Source organism: Oncorhynchus mykiss, chromosome 15 (assembly GCF_057628025.1).
Source record: "Oncorhynchus mykiss isolate SJ-2025 chromosome 15, ASM5762802v1, whole genome shotgun sequence".
Classification (NCBI taxonomy): domain Eukaryota; kingdom Metazoa; phylum Chordata; class Actinopteri; order Salmoniformes; family Salmonidae; genus Oncorhynchus; species Oncorhynchus mykiss.
The window spans coordinates 19,080,477-19,098,922 of record NC_143036.1 but is presented as its reverse complement, the minus strand read 5'-3'; the positions used below and the strand labels follow the sequence as shown (position 1 = coordinate 19,098,922).

Here is an 18,446-nt window from a genome sequence, read left to right as displayed (position 1 = left end):
TGACGTCAACTTTGATGTCAAGACAAAAATGGCCACTATACTGTAGGATCTTAATTTGAGCAAGTGTGCTACAGTAGGAACATAAGCCTGCAGCAACAGGAAATTTGAATTCTTATATGGATTATAATTAGGAACATGTTTGTAGGGGTTGATACATTTTTCGTAAGGGAAAATCAAGTTAGAATTTTTTTAAATTGAAATACACTACAAGTTCTCCTGCAACAAGGTGATCAAATTAAGATCTTACATCTGAATACCTGCCCCTTTATGCTTTCATAGAATATTAATTCATTGTGCTAGTTTCACATAACAACACTGTGACATTTCTTCAGTTTAAATTAAAACACTGACAGAGATGGTACCCCATGTTTACAAACACAAACAACTATAAGGCAAGCTAATAGGAATATTATACAATAGGTGGGTCTTATCCTGGATGTTGATTGATTAAAAAGGCGTTCCAGCCTGTGTCTATTCCAAAAGTTACCTATGTTAGGCTATGATGTTGAAATGCCTATTTACGTTTCCATCTCATCAGCCCAACCAGGCAATTTCTAAACTTGACCTCCACAGTTAAAAGCATCTAGACATTATCCCCCATTTCTTTTAGACTAGCATTTGGTTTTTAACAGGCGAGATTTGTATAAACCTTGCTGTCTGTCTCTTCGACCTTTGCAACTAGAGAGACATATTTTCTTAGACAGTCAAAATCATGAATCAGCATCATTTTTATGGATATATACAAATACATGTCAACAGAAAAGCAGGTCAAATGAAATTAAATGCAGGTAGTTTGCAATCTTTCCAGCTACAGTTTTAAGTGATTGTGTTAGCTATGTACCTCCACTGAACAGTGTTCAGACAAGAGTGCACATTTACTATGCCAGTTGAAATTGTGCATCATTAGCTCATTGTTATGGATGTATCCAAATAAACATCACTAGAAAACAGCTTAAACATACGCAAATGCATCTACTTTGCTGTTATTTTGGCTACACTGTTTGACCTGACTGTACGCCGTATTTGGCTAGCTAGCAAGCAAGGGATAAAAATATTACCAGGCTGCATGGCAACAAAACATTTAGAATAAATGACTGGGTTAAGTCCATAGACTTAGAACAAAAAGCCATCACGACTGGGTCGCGTCTCTGGCAACCTAACTGATAGCATGAATGATCCAGACAGCTTGGTAGCAACCCTACATTTGCGTTGGGACTTTATCTCTTGGATGGATAAATTAGTATGAATAAATTCATCAAAATAACTTTTTTACTGAAAATATGTTAATCGTTATTTAAATATGTTGGTAAACCGTTGTATAAAAGTGATAATGACCTCAAAGCTGGTGTTTGGAGGATATATTGGCATGGTTTGCTGGCCCGAGATGCTAACAACACCCGTGTCAAAATATTCTCCAAACACAGGCTTTGAGGGCATTATCAGTTAATTAAGTATCAAATGTATCTCCCTTATTTATCCCATGATGCTATGCAATCATAATAATGCTTAGTCATGCATCTGGATCCGTTAACACGCCGTCCCACATCAGACATTTTGTCAGCCTTGTAAATATCCCGACGAGACATCGGCAGCCATGTTATTTTATACAACCCGATGTCTCGCAGCCCAGGCAGAGCTCAGTCTCAACGACTTCCTTTGACTGCTCAGCCAAAATAAATAAGACAGGGGACTCGGGAGGGAAAGAGAGAAGAGGAGGTGGAGTGGGAAGGAGGGGGAGGAGGGATGGAGCAGGGAGAAGAGAGGAGGAGAGGGAGGAGGCCTCTAACACAAGTGTGTAAGCAAATGACAGGCACTGACTTGACTGACTTGACTCAGGGACTGGGGCGACCCTGCAGAGAAAGATAATATTAGCGGGGCAGGCTGGGTAATTGCGACCTCATCGCTTGCCTGCCCCGCGGATTAGAACAGTACTGCAGCATGTAGTGGAGCACTAAGGACAGAGAGGATACTGTGGGTAGAAAGTGTTACTGGCAAGGCTGTGTACCACTCCATATAGTAGAGTTTGTCTACCCATTTAATCTCTAAGTTGTTTACTCGGTTGGTTGTGGTAGGACACCGGCAGTGGCAAGAATGTAAGGTTACCCCCCACACAGGAATCATGAGACATTTTGTATTTCAACAATCCTACTGTAACACATACAGTAGGAGTCTTATGCAGTGTAAACTACAACACCTGTCTACGTGTCAGTTAGTGTGGAAAACCCCTCACACATGACAGCCTTAATCCTTAAGGCATTACATCTGCCAGGACAAAGTGTGTGCTTGTGTGTGAGAGAGAGCAGAAATACAGTCAAGGAAGTCTTGGAAGTGTGCAGATATGCCCATATCCTAGCTAAACTACTGAAGCGTCACGACATGCAACCATGCAACACAGCTCAAAAACACTGCATAGGCTTCTTTGAGAAATGGTATGGAGGCAGGGCTTTCTCCTATAGAGCTCCATTTTTATGGAACGGTCTGCCTACCCATGTCAGAGACGCAAACTCGGTCTCAACCTTTAAGTCTCTACTGAAGACTCATCTCTTCAGTGGGTCATATGATTGAGTGTAGTCTGGCCCAGGAGTGGGAGGGTGAACGGAAAGGCTCTGGAGCAACGAACCACCCTTGCTGTCTCTGCCTGGCCGGTTCCCCTCTTTCCACTGGGATTCTCTGCCTCTAACCCTATTACAGGGGCTGAGTCACTGGCTTTACTGGGGCTCTCTCATGCCGTCCCTGTAGGAGGTGCGTCACCTGAGTGGGTTGAGTCACTGATGTGGTCATCCTGTCTGGGTTGGCGCCCCCCCCCCCCCCCCTTAAGTTGTGCCGTGGCGGAGGTCTTTGTGGGCTATACTCAGCCTTGTCTCAGGATGGTAAGTTGGTGGTTGAAGATATCCCTCTAGTGGTGTGGGGGCTGTGCTTTGGCAAAGTGGGTGGGGTTATATCCTTCCTGTTTGGCCCTGTCCGGGGGTGTCCTCGGAGTGGGCCACAGTGTCTCCTGACCCCTCCTGTCTCAGCCTCCAGTATTTATGCTGCAGTAGTTTATGTGTCGGGGGGCTAGGGTCAGTTTGTTATATCTGGAGTACTTCTCCTGTCCTATTCGGTGTCCTGTGTGAATCTAAGTGTGCGTTCTCTAATTCTCTCCTTCTCTCTTTCTCTCTCTCGGAGGACCTGAGCCCTAGAACCATGCCCCAGGACTACCTGACATGATGACTCCTTGCTGTCCCCAGTCCACCTGGCTGTGCTGCTGCTCCAGTTTCAACTGTTCTGCCTTATTATTATTCGACCATGCTGATCATTTATGAACATTTGAACATCTTTGCCATGTTCTGTTATAATCTCCACCCGGCACAGCCAGAAGAGGAATGGCCATCCCACATATGCTCTCTCTAATTCTCTCTTTCTTTCTCTCTCTCGGAGGACCTGAGCCCTAGGACCATGCCCCAGGAATACCTGACATGATGACTCCTTGCTGTCCCCAGTCCACCTGACTGTGCTGCTGCTCCAGTTTCAACTATTCTGCCTTATTATTATTCGACCATGCTGGTCATTTATGAACATTTGAACATCTTGACCATGTTTTGTTATAATCTCCACCCGGCACAGCCAGAAGAGGACTGGCCACCCCACATAGCCTGGTTCCTCTCTAGGTTTCTTCCTAGGTTTTGGCCTTTCTAGGGAGTTTTTCCTAGCCACCGTGCTTCTTCACCTGCATTGCTTGCTGTTTGGGGTTTTAGGCTGGGTTTCTGTACAGCACTTTGAGATATCAGCTGATGTACGAAGGGCTATATAAAATAAATTTGATTGATTGATTGAACACAGCTCAAAAACACTGCATAGGCTTCTTTGAGAAATGGTATCTAGACCAGCTGGGACCCAGGACCCTGTTTCCTTCATTATTACCTGGCCCACAGTTCAGCACTACCAGTCCTGACCAATCAATAAACAGCTTCATTATAGGATGATATGGGATGTTAGGGGTGTCTTTTAATTACTATACATGCCCAGGGGGACCTGTTACATCTATAAAGTCTATAGAGAGCAGGACCGTAAAACCTGATTCATTTCTAATGGTCACAAAACTGTACTGTGTGACATTTCAACCATTCTTCCCTGTGTGTTCTTTTTGTCAAGGCTAACATGGCCAGCCACTAACAAGCATCTTCGTGAAACTGAATCGTGCCTCATAGGGGATACGTCTGAGCTTTATGGGGATTGTTTTAACGTCCTCCCTTCCCCCGACCCCCTGCAGCTCTGGACCAAGTGGTGGGCGGTGGGGCGTTCAACAAGAGCCACTGTCAGGGTCATGTTGTCATTCTGCTACCAAAACAATTCATGGAGATTAGTTCGTCCCCCCCCCCATCTCCTCCCACCCACACAAGCCCCCATACACCCCTGCCCACCCTTCCAAAAGCTCCAACCATGGCAGATATAGAAGCCATTGGCAGGAAGGGGATAAAGTGGAAGGGCAGAGAGGTAGAGGAGGCACTCACCCCCACCCCTTCTCCCAGCCAACCCCCAGTACCACAGTGGGCTCGTGACAGAGACATGAATGAACCACGCTTATGTCCTGCTCAAAACTGAGCTAAATTGACGTAAGGGGGGCAACCTTTTACAGGGTCAAATAGCAGAGGGAAATGTTCAGCTTAATAAATGTAATCCTGAATTTCACAATTTTAGGAAAGGATTACACACATTGATTTAAAATTTGAGTAGCCTCTGAGCACTAAAATCCCACAAAATATAGAGGCTGCACGCACTTTTGTGGTGCATTCAAAAGTCAACCAAAACATGTACCTTACTGCCCACACTACCCAAGAGACTGAGAGTGGAAGAATGACTTACCACCAGGTTCCCGATCACCATGACCTGCATGAAGACTAGGAGGCAGAGAGGCTGCCCTGCCACCTCCATACAGTCCCACATGGTCTCGATCCACTCGCCACACAGCACCCGGAACACGATGAGGAACGAGTGGAAGAAGTCCTTCATGTGCCAGCGCGGCAGCGTACAGTCCTTAGAGATCTTACACACGCAGTCCTGGTAATTCTTGCCGAACAGCTGCATGCCCACCACGGCAAAGATGAAGACTATGATGGCTAGGACCAGGGTCAGGTTTCCCAGAGCGCCCACCGAGTTGCCAATGATCTTGATGAGCGTGTTGAGGGTGGGCCACGACTTGGCCAGCTTGAACACCCTTAGCTGTGGGAGGGGGGAGAGGGGAGATGGGATAGTGAGATCTGCTGTTTGTTCGTTATCTGAGACATGGTCAATATGTGTGTGTTTTAAAAATGCATGTTATCTAGAAGTTGAATCAAAAGATTTAGAAATGCATGATCAATGTATTCGTCCATGTTGTTATTTATTTTACTTTATCCTATACTCATCTTTAACTTTAAACATTTTAAAGTTAAGAAATTAAGAAGTGGCTACTGGCTACAATTGAAATAATTGTGTCAATGGAATTATGTACTAAGAAGGGGTTAACTAAATCAGGCTGGTTTAGGGTCTATTCTCGTTGACGAGAATTAAGGAGAATTTCAAGAGATTCTTGAGAGGTGTCGATTTTCGAGAGACATAACTGTAATGTAAACGTGCGTATTTCTCACGTCTCGAACGATACCCCTGGAGGTCACGCACAACATTTGCACCCTTCTAAGCCTGGCAGTATAAACAGAATTGTCTCGTTGAGCCCAACATTCATACAGCAAAAATACTAATAGCAGAGCAGTGTTTTTGAAACAGCTTAAATCTATATATTTTCATTATATTTTAGACTTGTTTTATTGAGTTTTATTGAGCCTGTTACACTCTGAAATTATTTCCATAGCTTTATGGAATTCCGCCTTTTCAGCGGAATGCTGTTGACGGGTGCCCCTAGCGGAACCCCTAGCCATAAGAAGTTTTAACTGACTTGCCTAGTTAAATAAAGGTTAAATGTAAAACATGATTTAAGAGTGTAGTACGATGTGGTTGCATTATCTAAGAGTGTAGCTAACATGTTTTAGAGGAAAAGTTGCTCGCATTATTGAATAGTTTGCAAGCTTACTGGTTAGTGGCAACTGTGATACTTTTTTTTTATTTTACCTTTATTTAACCAGGCAAGTCAGTTAAGAACAAATTCTTATTTTCAATGACGGCCTGGGAACAGGGGCAATGAACTGCCTGTTCAGGGGCAGAACGACAGATTTGTACCTTGTCAGCTCGGGGGTTTGAACTCACAACCTTCCGGTTACTAGTCCAACGCTCTAACCACTAGGCTACCCTGCCGCCCCAGGGTAGCCTAGTGGTATTTACGGTAAATTTGGAGGTGCAGAGCAATAGTGTCATGTAAATTGAAAAGTTTATGCACATTAATGTAAATTGAAATCTCATCGAGCTGCCTCTCCTTAAATGTTTGTCAATGAGAATAGCCTCTTAGTAACTGTTGAGAAGGACTTGCCAATTTCACAGTTAGGGGGATTTACAGTATTCGTACATTAGCATCGGAAGAGTGAGCTAACCAGTCACACTGTCAAACATTGCAGCCAGCAACACTTATATCCAGACAACCATCATCAACTAACACACAGACAGCACACAGAGAGACAGATAGGCCGGAGGGGCGACATGCTTAATGCTTAAATACCAGTCTGAAGGATCGGAGAACGGACAGTCCCTCCACATCGGACAGGCCCAGCTCCATGAGGCTGAGGCACACGATGATGCTGTCAAATATGTTCCAACCTTGCTGGAAATAGTAGTAGGGGTCCAGAGCGATAATCTTTAACACCATCTCGGCGGTGAAGATCCCGGAGAATACCTAGGAAACGCAGACACACACAGACACACAGAGAGAGGGAGTGCTCAGCCTGGGGGTAGGACACTTCAGAGCAGGTTAGAGTCAGAATCAGGCCCGGCTACCCTTGCTCATGAAGCATTGTAATAGAACACTGCTGTCTTTCGCATTGCCTCCCAATCTACTGATGTTATCCACGTGGAACCTTCTGGAATTATCTGGAAGGCAGGGCTGTACAATGTTTCCACTTACAACTAACTTGAAGGACCAATTCCTACCCATACTAACATAGTAGCTCTACGTGGACTGGGAATTAATCAAATGTGCATTGCTGACAAGCAAACTGTCCTAGTAATTTACACTTGAGGGTTTACCGTGAATGTGATTTCAGCAAACGTCAGGGAAATTGCCAGTGCACTACGTTGTCAACAATGCACTTTTGATTCAATCCCTGTCTCTGTGTTTTCTTCATTGGAGTTAATGCAATGCTTTTGAATCAGTTTTCAGATGCTGTTTTGGGAGCATCCTCATCTCTATCTATTTCTACATTCGCTGGACTTGGTCTCTTGCTCTGTGTTTGTGTGGTCAAAGCTGAAGCAGCTGACAGGTCTACAGTTGAGATGTGTGTGTGTGTGTACGTGTGTGTGTACGTGCGAGTGTGCGTGTGTGTGTGTGCTTCTGTAATCTGGTGTTTTCATCTTGCAGCTCCAGAAGTGCCTCTCTGCTAGTTGTTCCTGGGAGACGCGCTCCTCGATGTGACACGGAGTACGTGACACACAGGCGGGAGGTGAGAGGGAGGGGGACAAGGCGAAAGCGTCAGAGGGCGGTCTGGGTAGCCTTTGCGGTGACACAATTTTTTTTCCCCCCAAGCGACCGGGGACTCTTGAAAGGATCTGATCTAGAGTCTGTTAAGACTCGTAGGCCATGTGCGCACACGCACACACACACGCGCGCAGTGAGTAGCTGAGTGAGCGGGACAGCATGATTACTGCTGGGATATTGACTGGCACTTTCAGCTGCCTGGAGTGGCCCAATGTCAGAGTGTGTGTGTGTGTGTGTGTGTGTGTGTGTGTGTGTGTGTGTGTGTGTGTGTGTGTGTGTGTGTGTGTGTGTGTGTGTGTGCCTGCTGCTTTGGCGTGTGTCTCCCTTCTCATTTACATGGGGCTCATTAGGCTCGGCACACAGCTCGTTATGGATGACGAGGTTCTTCACAATCATACCGTTATTACGCTGTCAGGACCTGAGGACGAGACGGGCCGCTCATTATGATTGGGCAGAGCATCTATCGCAGAGATCATGTGACAACATTGAGTCAGAAAGTCCAACATGACATGGCATAGCCCCAGAGAAGGACAAGACATGGACATGTACTGCATGAATTGATTTTGTTTGTGTACTGTACTGTACTGGTTTGCAGGGAGATGGAGCAGCATACAATTATTTCATGTCTTTAGGATGATGTTGATGTTGCCCAGAGTGATGCAAAAGTTAATATGAGTTAATAATTCCGGTTTACTTAATTTAGTGGTCTATCGCACAGCATTGGGGGGAAGACATTCCACTACTGTAAATACACACCACAAATGTGTTGAAAAATGCATTTATTGTGTTGCAATGTAATTCAAACACATTTTCATAATGTCTGTACTTGTCACGGCTGTGTGGAGAGACGGACCAAGGCGCAGCGTGCTCCGACTTCCACATCTTTATTTTTGTGAAACTTACAAAACAAAAAGGAAACAAACAACGAACCGTAACATAAGAGGTGCAACATGCACTAACTCAAAACAAGATCCCACAAAACACAGTGGGGAAAATGGCTGCCTAAATATGATCCCCAATCAGAGACAACGATAAACAGCTGCCTCTGATTGGGAACCATACCAGGCCAACATAGAAATAAAACACCTAGATAGGAACCCCCCCTCCCCTAGTCACATCCCGGCCTAACCAAAATATAGAATAAAAAGGCTCTCTATGGTCAGGGCGTGACAGGGCGTGACTAGGGAGGGTAGGGGTGGTGACTATTGTCGGTGGCGGTTCCGGTGCGGGTCTTTGCCTCCGCCCTGACTACGGGTCCGGCCATGGAGCTGGGTTGGACGCCGCACCCGGACTGGGCACCGGCGCCAAGGAAGGCTCCGGCCTTGGAGCGGGACTGGACGCCGCACCCGGACTGGGCACCGGCGCCGAGGAAGGCTCCGGCCATGGAACTGAGTTGGCCGCCGTGCCTGGACTGGGCACCGGCGCAGAGGAATTCTCCTGCCCTGGAGCTGGACTGGACGCCTTGCCTGGAAGCTCCGGACCATTGACCCTTGCGGGAGGTTCCAGACCGTTGACCCTTGCCGGAAGCTCCGGACTGGGGACCGTCACAGGAAGCCTGGTGTGTGGAGCTGGCACAGGTGGCACCCGACTGGTGACACGCACCTCAGGGCGAGTGCGGGGAGCAGGCACAGGAAGTACCAGACTGGGGAGGCGCACTGGAGGCCTGATGCGTAGAGCCGGCACAGATGGTACCGGACTGGTGACACGCACCTCAGGGCGAGTGCGGGGAGCAAGCACAGGAAGTACCGGACTGGGGAGGCGCACTGGAGGCCTGATGCGTGGGGCCGGTACAGATGGCACCAGACTGGTGACACGCACTTCAGGGCGAGTGCGGGGAGCAGGCACAGGACGTCCGGATGTACTGTGCTGTGGAGGTGTACATCAGGAAGAGTTCGAGGAGCAGGCACATGACGTAATGGACTGGGGACACGCACTTCAGGGCGAGTGAGAGGAGGAGACACAGGACTAGGGAGGCGCATAAGAGGCCTGATGCGTGGGACCGGCACAGATTGCACCGGACTGGTGACATGCTCCTCCAAACGCCTGCATTGCCGCATACTCCTCGCCAACTCCATTCTCCGGTATCCCTCCTCGCACTGTTCCATCGACTCCCAGGCGGGCTCTGGTACTCTCCTTGGGTCGACCGACCACCTCTCTATCTCCTCCCAGGTTGTCTCTGGTTCACACCTCGGCTCTGCCGACCACCCCTTGTGCCACCCCCCAAAAAAATTGGGCTGTCTTTTAGGCTCTCCTTGTGGCCGCGAACCCCGGCGTCGTTGCTGTCCTCCCTTCTCTCCTTGCGTTTGCCGCCAAGGAAGGCGATCCTGTCCTGCCAGGATTTCCTCCCAAGTCCAGGATCCCTTCCCCTCCAATATCTCATCCCATGTCCAGGATACCTTTTCCTCCCGGGCACGCTGCTTGGTCCTGTTGTGGTAGGATCTTCTGTCACGGCTGTGTGGAGAGACGGATCAAGGCGCAGGTTGCTCTGAGTTCCACATCTTTATTTATGTGAAACTTACAAAACGAAAAGGAAACAAACAACTCACAGTGGGGAAAATGGCTGCCTAAATATGATCCCCAATCAGAGACAACGATAAACAGCTACCTCTGATGGGGAACCATACCAGGCCAATGTAGAAATAAAACACCTAGATAGGAACACCCCCCCCCCCCCCCCCCTAGTCACACCCCGACCTAACCAAAATAGAGAATAAAAAGGCTCTCTATGATCAGGGCGTGACAGTACTTCAGCAAACACAACATTTACAGTTTGTAAGTTTATGTCATGTACTTTATTGGAAATATATTATCCATTCAGCATTGGAATGCAAATTCAACTTATTATCACAAGTACTTTATTGGAATGCAAATGTGATGTATTAATCTGGGTGAAATTTTCCGTGGGGTCAGTATGGTCAGCGTCAGTTTTTTATGATGTGTTTCATTTCAAATGAAATTAGCATCTCTGTAATTCTAACTCGGATAATGAACAGCACACTGTACTAACACTTATGTAGGCAAACCTTAAAAAGAGGAAGGCTACATCAGCACTGGGTCAGTGTGGTACACACTATCACAGCAAGACTATGTCACAAATGGCACCCTGTTCCCTCTATAGTGCACTACTGTCCAGGGCCGATAGTGCACTATTCGGGAGTAGGGTGCCGTTTGGGACACGCCCCCAAAGGCATGCTGGGTAATTATTTTTGTCAGGCCAAAGCAGAAGTAATGAGTAAGCGTTTAGGATCCCAAGGCAAACATGGTAATTTAGGAATCCATATGAGTTGGTCTGAGCATGTCACGGCATCGTAGCAACACGATTCATATCTCCAGTGATAATCATAAGAAAGTGTGCAGGTTGTGTGTGTAGTCTATCCTCTTCTGTCGAAGAGCTGTCACAGCTAAGGAGACTGAGGTACGACTGAATAGGTTAAGTGAAACACTGAAATGGCACCCTATTCCCTAGAGCAGAAGTGCTCTATTTTCGACCAGGCTCTGGTAAACAAAAGTACGCTACACTCTATAGGGAATAGATGCTATTTCAGATGCACCTGTTCTGTTTTCTGTAGAAAACCTAATAAAACAATATTGTTACTAGGTAGGCCTATGCCGTATTGAATATCCCACAGCTTCGAAACAAATTAGCTTGGTTTACAGACTAAATGGGATTAAAAGTTAAAAGTATGTATTCCAACAGATGAACCTAGCTAAAAGACCAAAATAACACAAATATGTTTCGCCAACAGTGTAAATACAGGTTAGTAGAGAGTCTGAAAATGCATATCTGCTAAATGCTCACGTATTACTCATCTAACCGGTGACTCGGATGACCTGTCTGTCACTCTCCCACCCCAAACCTGTCTGTCACTCTGCCACTGTCACTCTCCCACCCCAAACCTGTCTGTCACTCTGCCACTGTCACTCTCCCAGCCCAAACCTGTCTGGCACTCTCCCACCCCAAACCTGTCTGTCACTCTGCCACTGTCACTCTCCCACCCCAAACCAGTCTGTCACTCTGCCACTGTCACTCTCCCAGCCCAAACCTGTCTGGCACTCTCCCACCCCAAACCTGTCTGTCACACTCCCACCGTCACTCTCCCACTTCAAACCTGTCTGTCACTCTCCCACTGTCACTCTCCCACCCCAAACCTGTCTGTCACGCTCCTACCGTCACTCTCCCACCCCAAACCTGTCTGACACTCTCCCACACCAAACCTGTCTGTCACTCTCCCACCCCAAACCGGTCTGTCACTCTCCCACCCCAAAGCTGTCTGTCACTCTCCCTCCTCAAACCCGTCTGTCACGCTCCCACCGTCACTCTCCCACCTCAAACCTGTCTGTCACTCTCCCACTGTCACTCTCCCTCCTCAAACCCATCTGTCACGCTCTCACCGTCACTCTCCCACCTCAAACCTGTCTGTCACTCTCCCACTGTCACTCTCCCTCCTCAAAAACATCTGTCACGCTCCCACTGTCACTCTCCCACCTCAAACCTGTCTGTCACTCTCCCACCCCAAACCTGTCTGTCATTCTCCCTCCTCAAATCTGTCTGTCACTCTCCCACCCCAAACCTGTCTGTCATTCTCCCACCCTACTACAGTCTGTCACTCTCCCACCCCAAACCTGTCTGTCACTCTCCCACTGTCACTCTCCCACCCCAAACCTGTCTGTCACGCTCCCACCGTCACTCTCCCACCCCAAACCCGTCTGACACTCTCCCACACCAAACCTGTCTGTCACTCTCCCACCCCAAACCGGTCTGTCACTCTCCCACCCCAAACCTGTCTGTCACTCTCCCACCCCAAACCTGTCTGTCACTCTCCCTCCTCAAACCCGTCTGTCACTCTCCTTCCCCAAACCCGTCTGTCACGCTCCCACCGTCACTCTCCCACCTCAAACCTGTCTGTCATTCTCCCTCCTCAAACCTGTCTGTCACTCTCCCACCCCAAACCTGTCTGTCACGCTCCCACCGTCACTCTCCCACCCCAAACCCGTCTGACACTCTCCCTCCTCAAACCCGTCTGTCACTCTCCCACCCCAAACCTGTCTGTCACTCTCCCTCCTCAAACCCGTCTGTCACTCTCCCACCCCAAACCTGTCTGTCACGCTCCCACCGTCACTCTCCCACCCCAAACCCGTCTGACACTCTCCCACACCAAACCTGTCTGTCACTCTCCCACCCCAAACCTGTCTGACACTCTCCCACACCAAACCTGTCTGTCACTCTCCCACCTCAAACCTGTCTGTCATTCTCCCACCCCAAACCTGTCTGTCACTCTCCCTCCTCAAACCTGTCTGTCACTCTCCCTCCTCAAACCCGTCTGTCACTCTCCCACCCCAAACCTGTCTGTCATTCTCCCTCCTCAAACCTGTCTGTCACTCTCCCACCCCAAACCTGTCTGTCATTCTCCCTCCTCAAACCTGTCTGTCACTCTCCCACCCCAAACCTGTCTGTCATTCTCCCACCCTACTACAGTCTGTCACTCTCCCACCCCAAACCTGTCTGTCATTCTCCCTCCTCAAACCTGTCTGTCACTCTCCCACCCCAAACCTGTCTGTCATTCTCCCTCCCCAAACCTGCCTGTCACTCTCCCACCTCAAACCTGTCTGTCACTCTCCCACCCCAAACCTGTCTGTCACTCTCCCACCCCAAACCTGTCTGTCACTCTCCCACCCCAAACCTGTCTGTCATTCTCCCACCCTACTACAGTCTGTCACTCTCCCACCCCAAACCTGTCTGTCATTCTCCCTCCTCAAACCTGTCTGTCACTCTCCCACCCCAAACCTGTCTGTCATTCTCCCTCCCCAAACCTGCCTGTCACTCTCCCACCCCAAACCTGTCTGTCACTCTCCCACCCCAAACCTGTCTGTCATTCTCCCTCCTCAAACCTGTCTCTCACTTTCCCACCCCAAAACTGCCTGTCACTCTCCCACCCCAAACCTGTCTGTCACTCTCCCACCCCAAACCTGTCTGTCACTCTCCCTCCTCAAACCTGTCTGTCACTCTCCCACCCCAAACCTGTCTGTCATTCTCCCTCCCCAAACCTGCCTGTCACTCTCCCACCCCAAACCTGTCTGTCACTCTCCCACCCCAAACCTGTCTGTCACTCTCCCTCCTCAAACCTGTCTGTCTGTCACTCTCCCACCCCAAACCTGTTTGTCACTCTCCCACCCTAAACCTGTTTGTCACTCTCCCACCCCAAACCTGTTTGTCACTCTCCCACCCCAAACCTGTCTGTCACGCTCCCACCGTCACTCTCCCACACCAAACCTGTCTGACACTCTCCCTCCCCAAACCTGTCTGTCAATCTCCCACACCAAACCTGTCTGTCACTCTCCCACCCTAAACCTGTCTGTCACTCTCCCACCATAAACCTGTCTGTCACTCTCCCACACCAAACCTGTCTGTCACTCTCCTTTCTCAAACCTGTCTGTCACTCTCCCTCCCCAAACCTGCCTGTCACTCTCCCTCCCCAAACCTGCCTGTCACTCTCCCTCCCCAAACCTGCCTGTCACTCTCCCTCTCTAAACATGTCTGTTACTCTCCCACCCCAAACCTGTCTGTCACTCTCCCTCCCCAAACCTGCCTGTCACTCTCCCACCCCAAACCTGTCTGTTACTCTCCTACCCCAAACCTGTCTGTTACTCTCCCACCCCAAACCTGTCTGTTACTCTCCCACCCCAAACCTGTCTGTCACTCTCCCTCCCCAAACCTGCCTGTCACTCTCCCACCCCAAACCTGTCTGTTACTCTCCTACCCCAAACCTGTCTGTTACTCTCCCACCCCAAACCTGTCTGTCACTCTCCCTCCCCAAACCTGCCTGTCACTCTCCCACCCCAAACCTGTCTGTTACTCTCCTACCCCAAACCTGTCTGTTACTCTCCCACCCCAAACCTGTCTGTCACTCTCCCTCCCCAAACCTGCCTGTCACTCTCCCACCCCAAACCTGTCTGTTACTCTCCTACCCCAAACCTGTCTGTTACTCTCCCACCCCAAACCTGTCTGTCACTCTCCCATCCTAAACAACGTACTCCTGTCTTCTCTCACACAGACACATACAGATGTGCAGTGCATGCACGTTTCTGAAAAAGAAAACATGCCAGCAACTGACACACTCATGTGACTATCTAACAGGCCTGACACGTAGGTGTTCGTCCGTAGGTCTGTTCCGCAATGTCTTTGTGGCTGAAGGGTAGCCGTGGGGCGCGAGATGTCGGCCATTGCTGTGTAAACTAGGGCCTGTGCTGTGCTGACTGTGGTCATGGTGGCTCAGCATATACTGTATGAAGATATACACACACACCCACACCCACACCCACACACGCAAAACACACACACACATGCATATCCAGACACACACACACAACCACGTACAGAGCAGAGTCAGGCTCATGCGAGTGGAAGGGTGGTGGGTGCAGGCTCAACAGGGAGGAGGGCAGAGAGGAGATGCCATGTGACAAGCTCTCTCTGGGAAGCATGACACTGCACACAGAGGGGCATCAACAAGGTTTCATTCCCACAGTTAACATACTCCATGGAACGAGACACGCCCAACTGGCCTCAGGAGAACAGCCCCACACATGTACACACATGCTCACGCACACAAACTAAGACACACGCAGAGACACAAACACACGAATAAGCATGTTCAGAGAGAGAGACAATATATACTACATGACCAAAAGTATGTGGACACCTGCTCGTCGAACATCTCAGTCCAAAATCATAGGCATTAATATGGAGTTGGTCCCCACTTTGCTGCTATAACAGCCTCCACTCTTCTGGGAAGGCTTTCCACTAGATCAGTGTCTCCCAAACTCGGTCCTGGGTACCCCATTGGGTGCATGTTTTATTTTTGACCTAGTTCTACACAACTGATTCAAATAATCAAAGCTTGCTGATGAGTTCAATATTTGAATAAGCTGCATAGTGCTAAGGCAAAAACCAAAACGTGCACCCCTTGGAGTCCCCAGGACCGAGTTTGGGAAATGCAGCACTAGATGTTGGAACATTGCTGTGGGGAAATGCTTCCATTCAGCCACAAGAGCATTAGTGAGGTCAGGCACTGATGTTTGGCGATTAGGCCTGGCTCACATTCGGCATTCCAATTCATCCCAAAGGTGTTCGACGGGGTTGATGTCAGGGCTCTGTGCAGGACAGTAAAGTTCTTCCACACCAATTTCGACAAACCATTTCTATATTGACCTCACTTTGTGCACAAGAGGATTGTCATGCTGAAACAGGAAAGGGCCTTGCCCAAACTGTTGCCACAAAGTTGGAAGCACAGAATCATCTACAATGTCATTGTATGCTGTAGCGTTTTCCCTTCACTGAAAACCATGAAAAACAGGCCCACACCATTATTTCTCCTCCACCAAACTTTACAGTTGGCACTATGCATTGAGGTAGGTACCGGTAGTGATACAGCCTGGAATTGAACCAGGGTCACCTCTAGCACTGAGATGCAGTGCTAGAGGTGACTGCTGCGCCACTCGGGAGCCCCCTTGGTAGTGAGTGTGGAGATTGCATGGCAGTGTGCTCGATGTTATACACCTGTCAGCAATGGATGTGGCTGAAATAGCCAAATCCACTAACTTGAAAGGGTGTCCACATACTTTGTGAACTGACAGTTAGTCTGCTGTGTCAGACTGATCGCTGGAAATAGACAGCGATTTCAAACGTTTGAAAAGGTTCCGAGAACGTCGATATATACCTTCCTTGGTGCAAAAAAAAAAGAAAAAAATGATTGCCCAGCACTAGAAACAAACTTAGACCACTGCGCTACCGCAGTTCACAATGTTCTAGCAAGCCGCAAGAATACTTCATTATACCTAATGGTAATGGGTTAACCCTGTAACTACACAGAATTAGCGTTCATCAATAATATGTCACATTCTTATTGCTCTATCTGTATCTGTGATGGAACATTTTATGTTTGTGCTTTTCTAATAACACATTTCTGTGTTCATGCAAGTGACTGATTGAAGGAATCTTCACTATCAGTATCTGCAATTTGGCAGTACGCCCAGAACCTTGAAAGGATATCTCAGTTTCAAGGTCTCAGATTGGAGAGAAGAAGCCTCGTGCGGTATTGGTATTTTACATGTTATGAACCAGTATTGGTCGGTCACATGCATGAACCAAACGTTAATGATGAATAAGCTAAATCATGCCTATGTAATGTGTCTGTACGCAGTATATAAGAGATCTAACGGGACTGCCCCGATGGAACTCCTGACAGACGTGTACAGTTGTGCATCCAGTTTGTTGGAACCTCTCCAATTAACTGTTAATAAACAATTATTCATTTAAAATTGACTTTGAGTGTCCCAGTGTGCAGAATTTCCATGACATATCCAACACAGCCACCACTCTACGACATTTCAGACTCAAGTGACTAAGGTGATAATGACAGGTCTCGCTAAAAGCTGGGCAGGACAAGATAGGGATGAGACAGCATATGCTGTATCTGCTGTGGTCTCTCACACACACACACACACACACACACACACACACACACACACACGCCGGACTGTTCACTGTAGCACACTGTGACCAGCCAAGTGGAGGAAAAGCTCTATTGATTTTGGACCCATTGGCCTGAAATGACTTCCTTGTTGGACCACTCCTGGTACAACACAACAAATTACATAACCCTAACACCACCTGTGTCCGAAATGGCAGCATATTCCCTATACCAGGTGTACTCAACTATCGACAAGGTCCAGTGACACAAATATCCGAGGTGTCAAAAGTCTGGATGGATATCATCCTTTATCAGTGGTACAGCGTTGTAAAAGTATAGGAAACATAATGTTATAGAAAATGTACATTAAATACATTAAATGAGACTAAGACTTTGAATTAATTCTAACTTTTTTATTTTGAATGTTAACATGTGCAACATTGCATCAACATTGCTGAAGATCAAAAGTGGTTGCATAATTGTCTATGCAAAAAGTGCACTGTGAACCACTGTACATGGGCCATACATTTAAAAAAGAACCAAATGTAAATTAAATAAAGTGCATGTTTTCTGGAGAACAAAGGAGAGTTGAACAACAATAATAATCTGCATGCACAGAAGGTCATTGTGGGTCATGCAATATCATGTATAAGTCACTCTGGGCCATGCAATATCATGTATAAGTCACTCTGGGCCTTGCCTTTGCATTAATGAGAGAAATTACACTTTCTTTCTCCTGCCAATGCTTTGAACTTCATGAGAGTAACTCTGAGATACTGGTGCAGTTGTTCATTTGTGAGCCTGGTGCGGTATTTGTTTTGGATGTTCATTGTGGAGATGGCTGATTCACAGATGTATGTTGGAGCCAAACATGGTCAGGATGTCTAGTCCAGTTTCTTGAGAACGGGAACATCAGCTGCAGGCACCGTCTTTCCCCAGAAGGTGCCAGGGTCACAGTCACCAGCCTGCTCCTTCAAAGACACATTTTCATGCAGCTCAATCAACTCCATTTGTAGTGATGCAACATCTACCCATCTGAAGATCTGTTTAGCTTTTTCTGACAACTTTGTCACATTTTTTACCAAGAAGGGGTTCTGGATGAGCAGCAGCAGTTCTCTCCCATAAGTAAAGTAATCAGAGCGAGTCTTGAAGTTATCCATCAGCTTCTGGATGAAATCAACATGTTTGGGAACATCTTTGTTTCCCTGCATTTGCACCAGAAGATTGGGGAAGTGGTTCTCCCTGGAGATCATTATTGAAAAGCTGTGTTGACCCATCCCTACAGCTTAACATTCAGTTGATTAAGTTGTGATGTAATGTCTGTCAAAAATGCAACTGTTTCCATCTTCTCCTCATCTTCCAAAAACTCAGACAACTGAGTT

At 47.8% G+C, this 18,446-nt stretch overlaps 1 protein-coding gene across 2 annotated transcripts in view; it reads right to left on the bottom strand.

The window, feature by feature from the left end:
• The window catches only part of scn5lab (sodium channel, voltage gated, type V-like, alpha b), a 191,241-nt gene that overhangs the window by 75,074 nt on the left and 97,721 nt on the right, over positions 1-18,446 (bottom strand). For both annotated transcript variants that reach the window (XM_090199463.1, XM_090199462.1), the window contains 2 exons: positions 6,626-6,799; positions 4,843-5,199 (listed from right to left, as the gene is read on the bottom strand). In XM_090199463.1, coding sequence (XP_090055589.1) covers positions 4,843-5,199; positions 6,626-6,799 — 531 coding nt within the window. The remainder of the gene's footprint in view (positions 1-4,842; positions 5,200-6,625; positions 6,800-18,446) is intronic.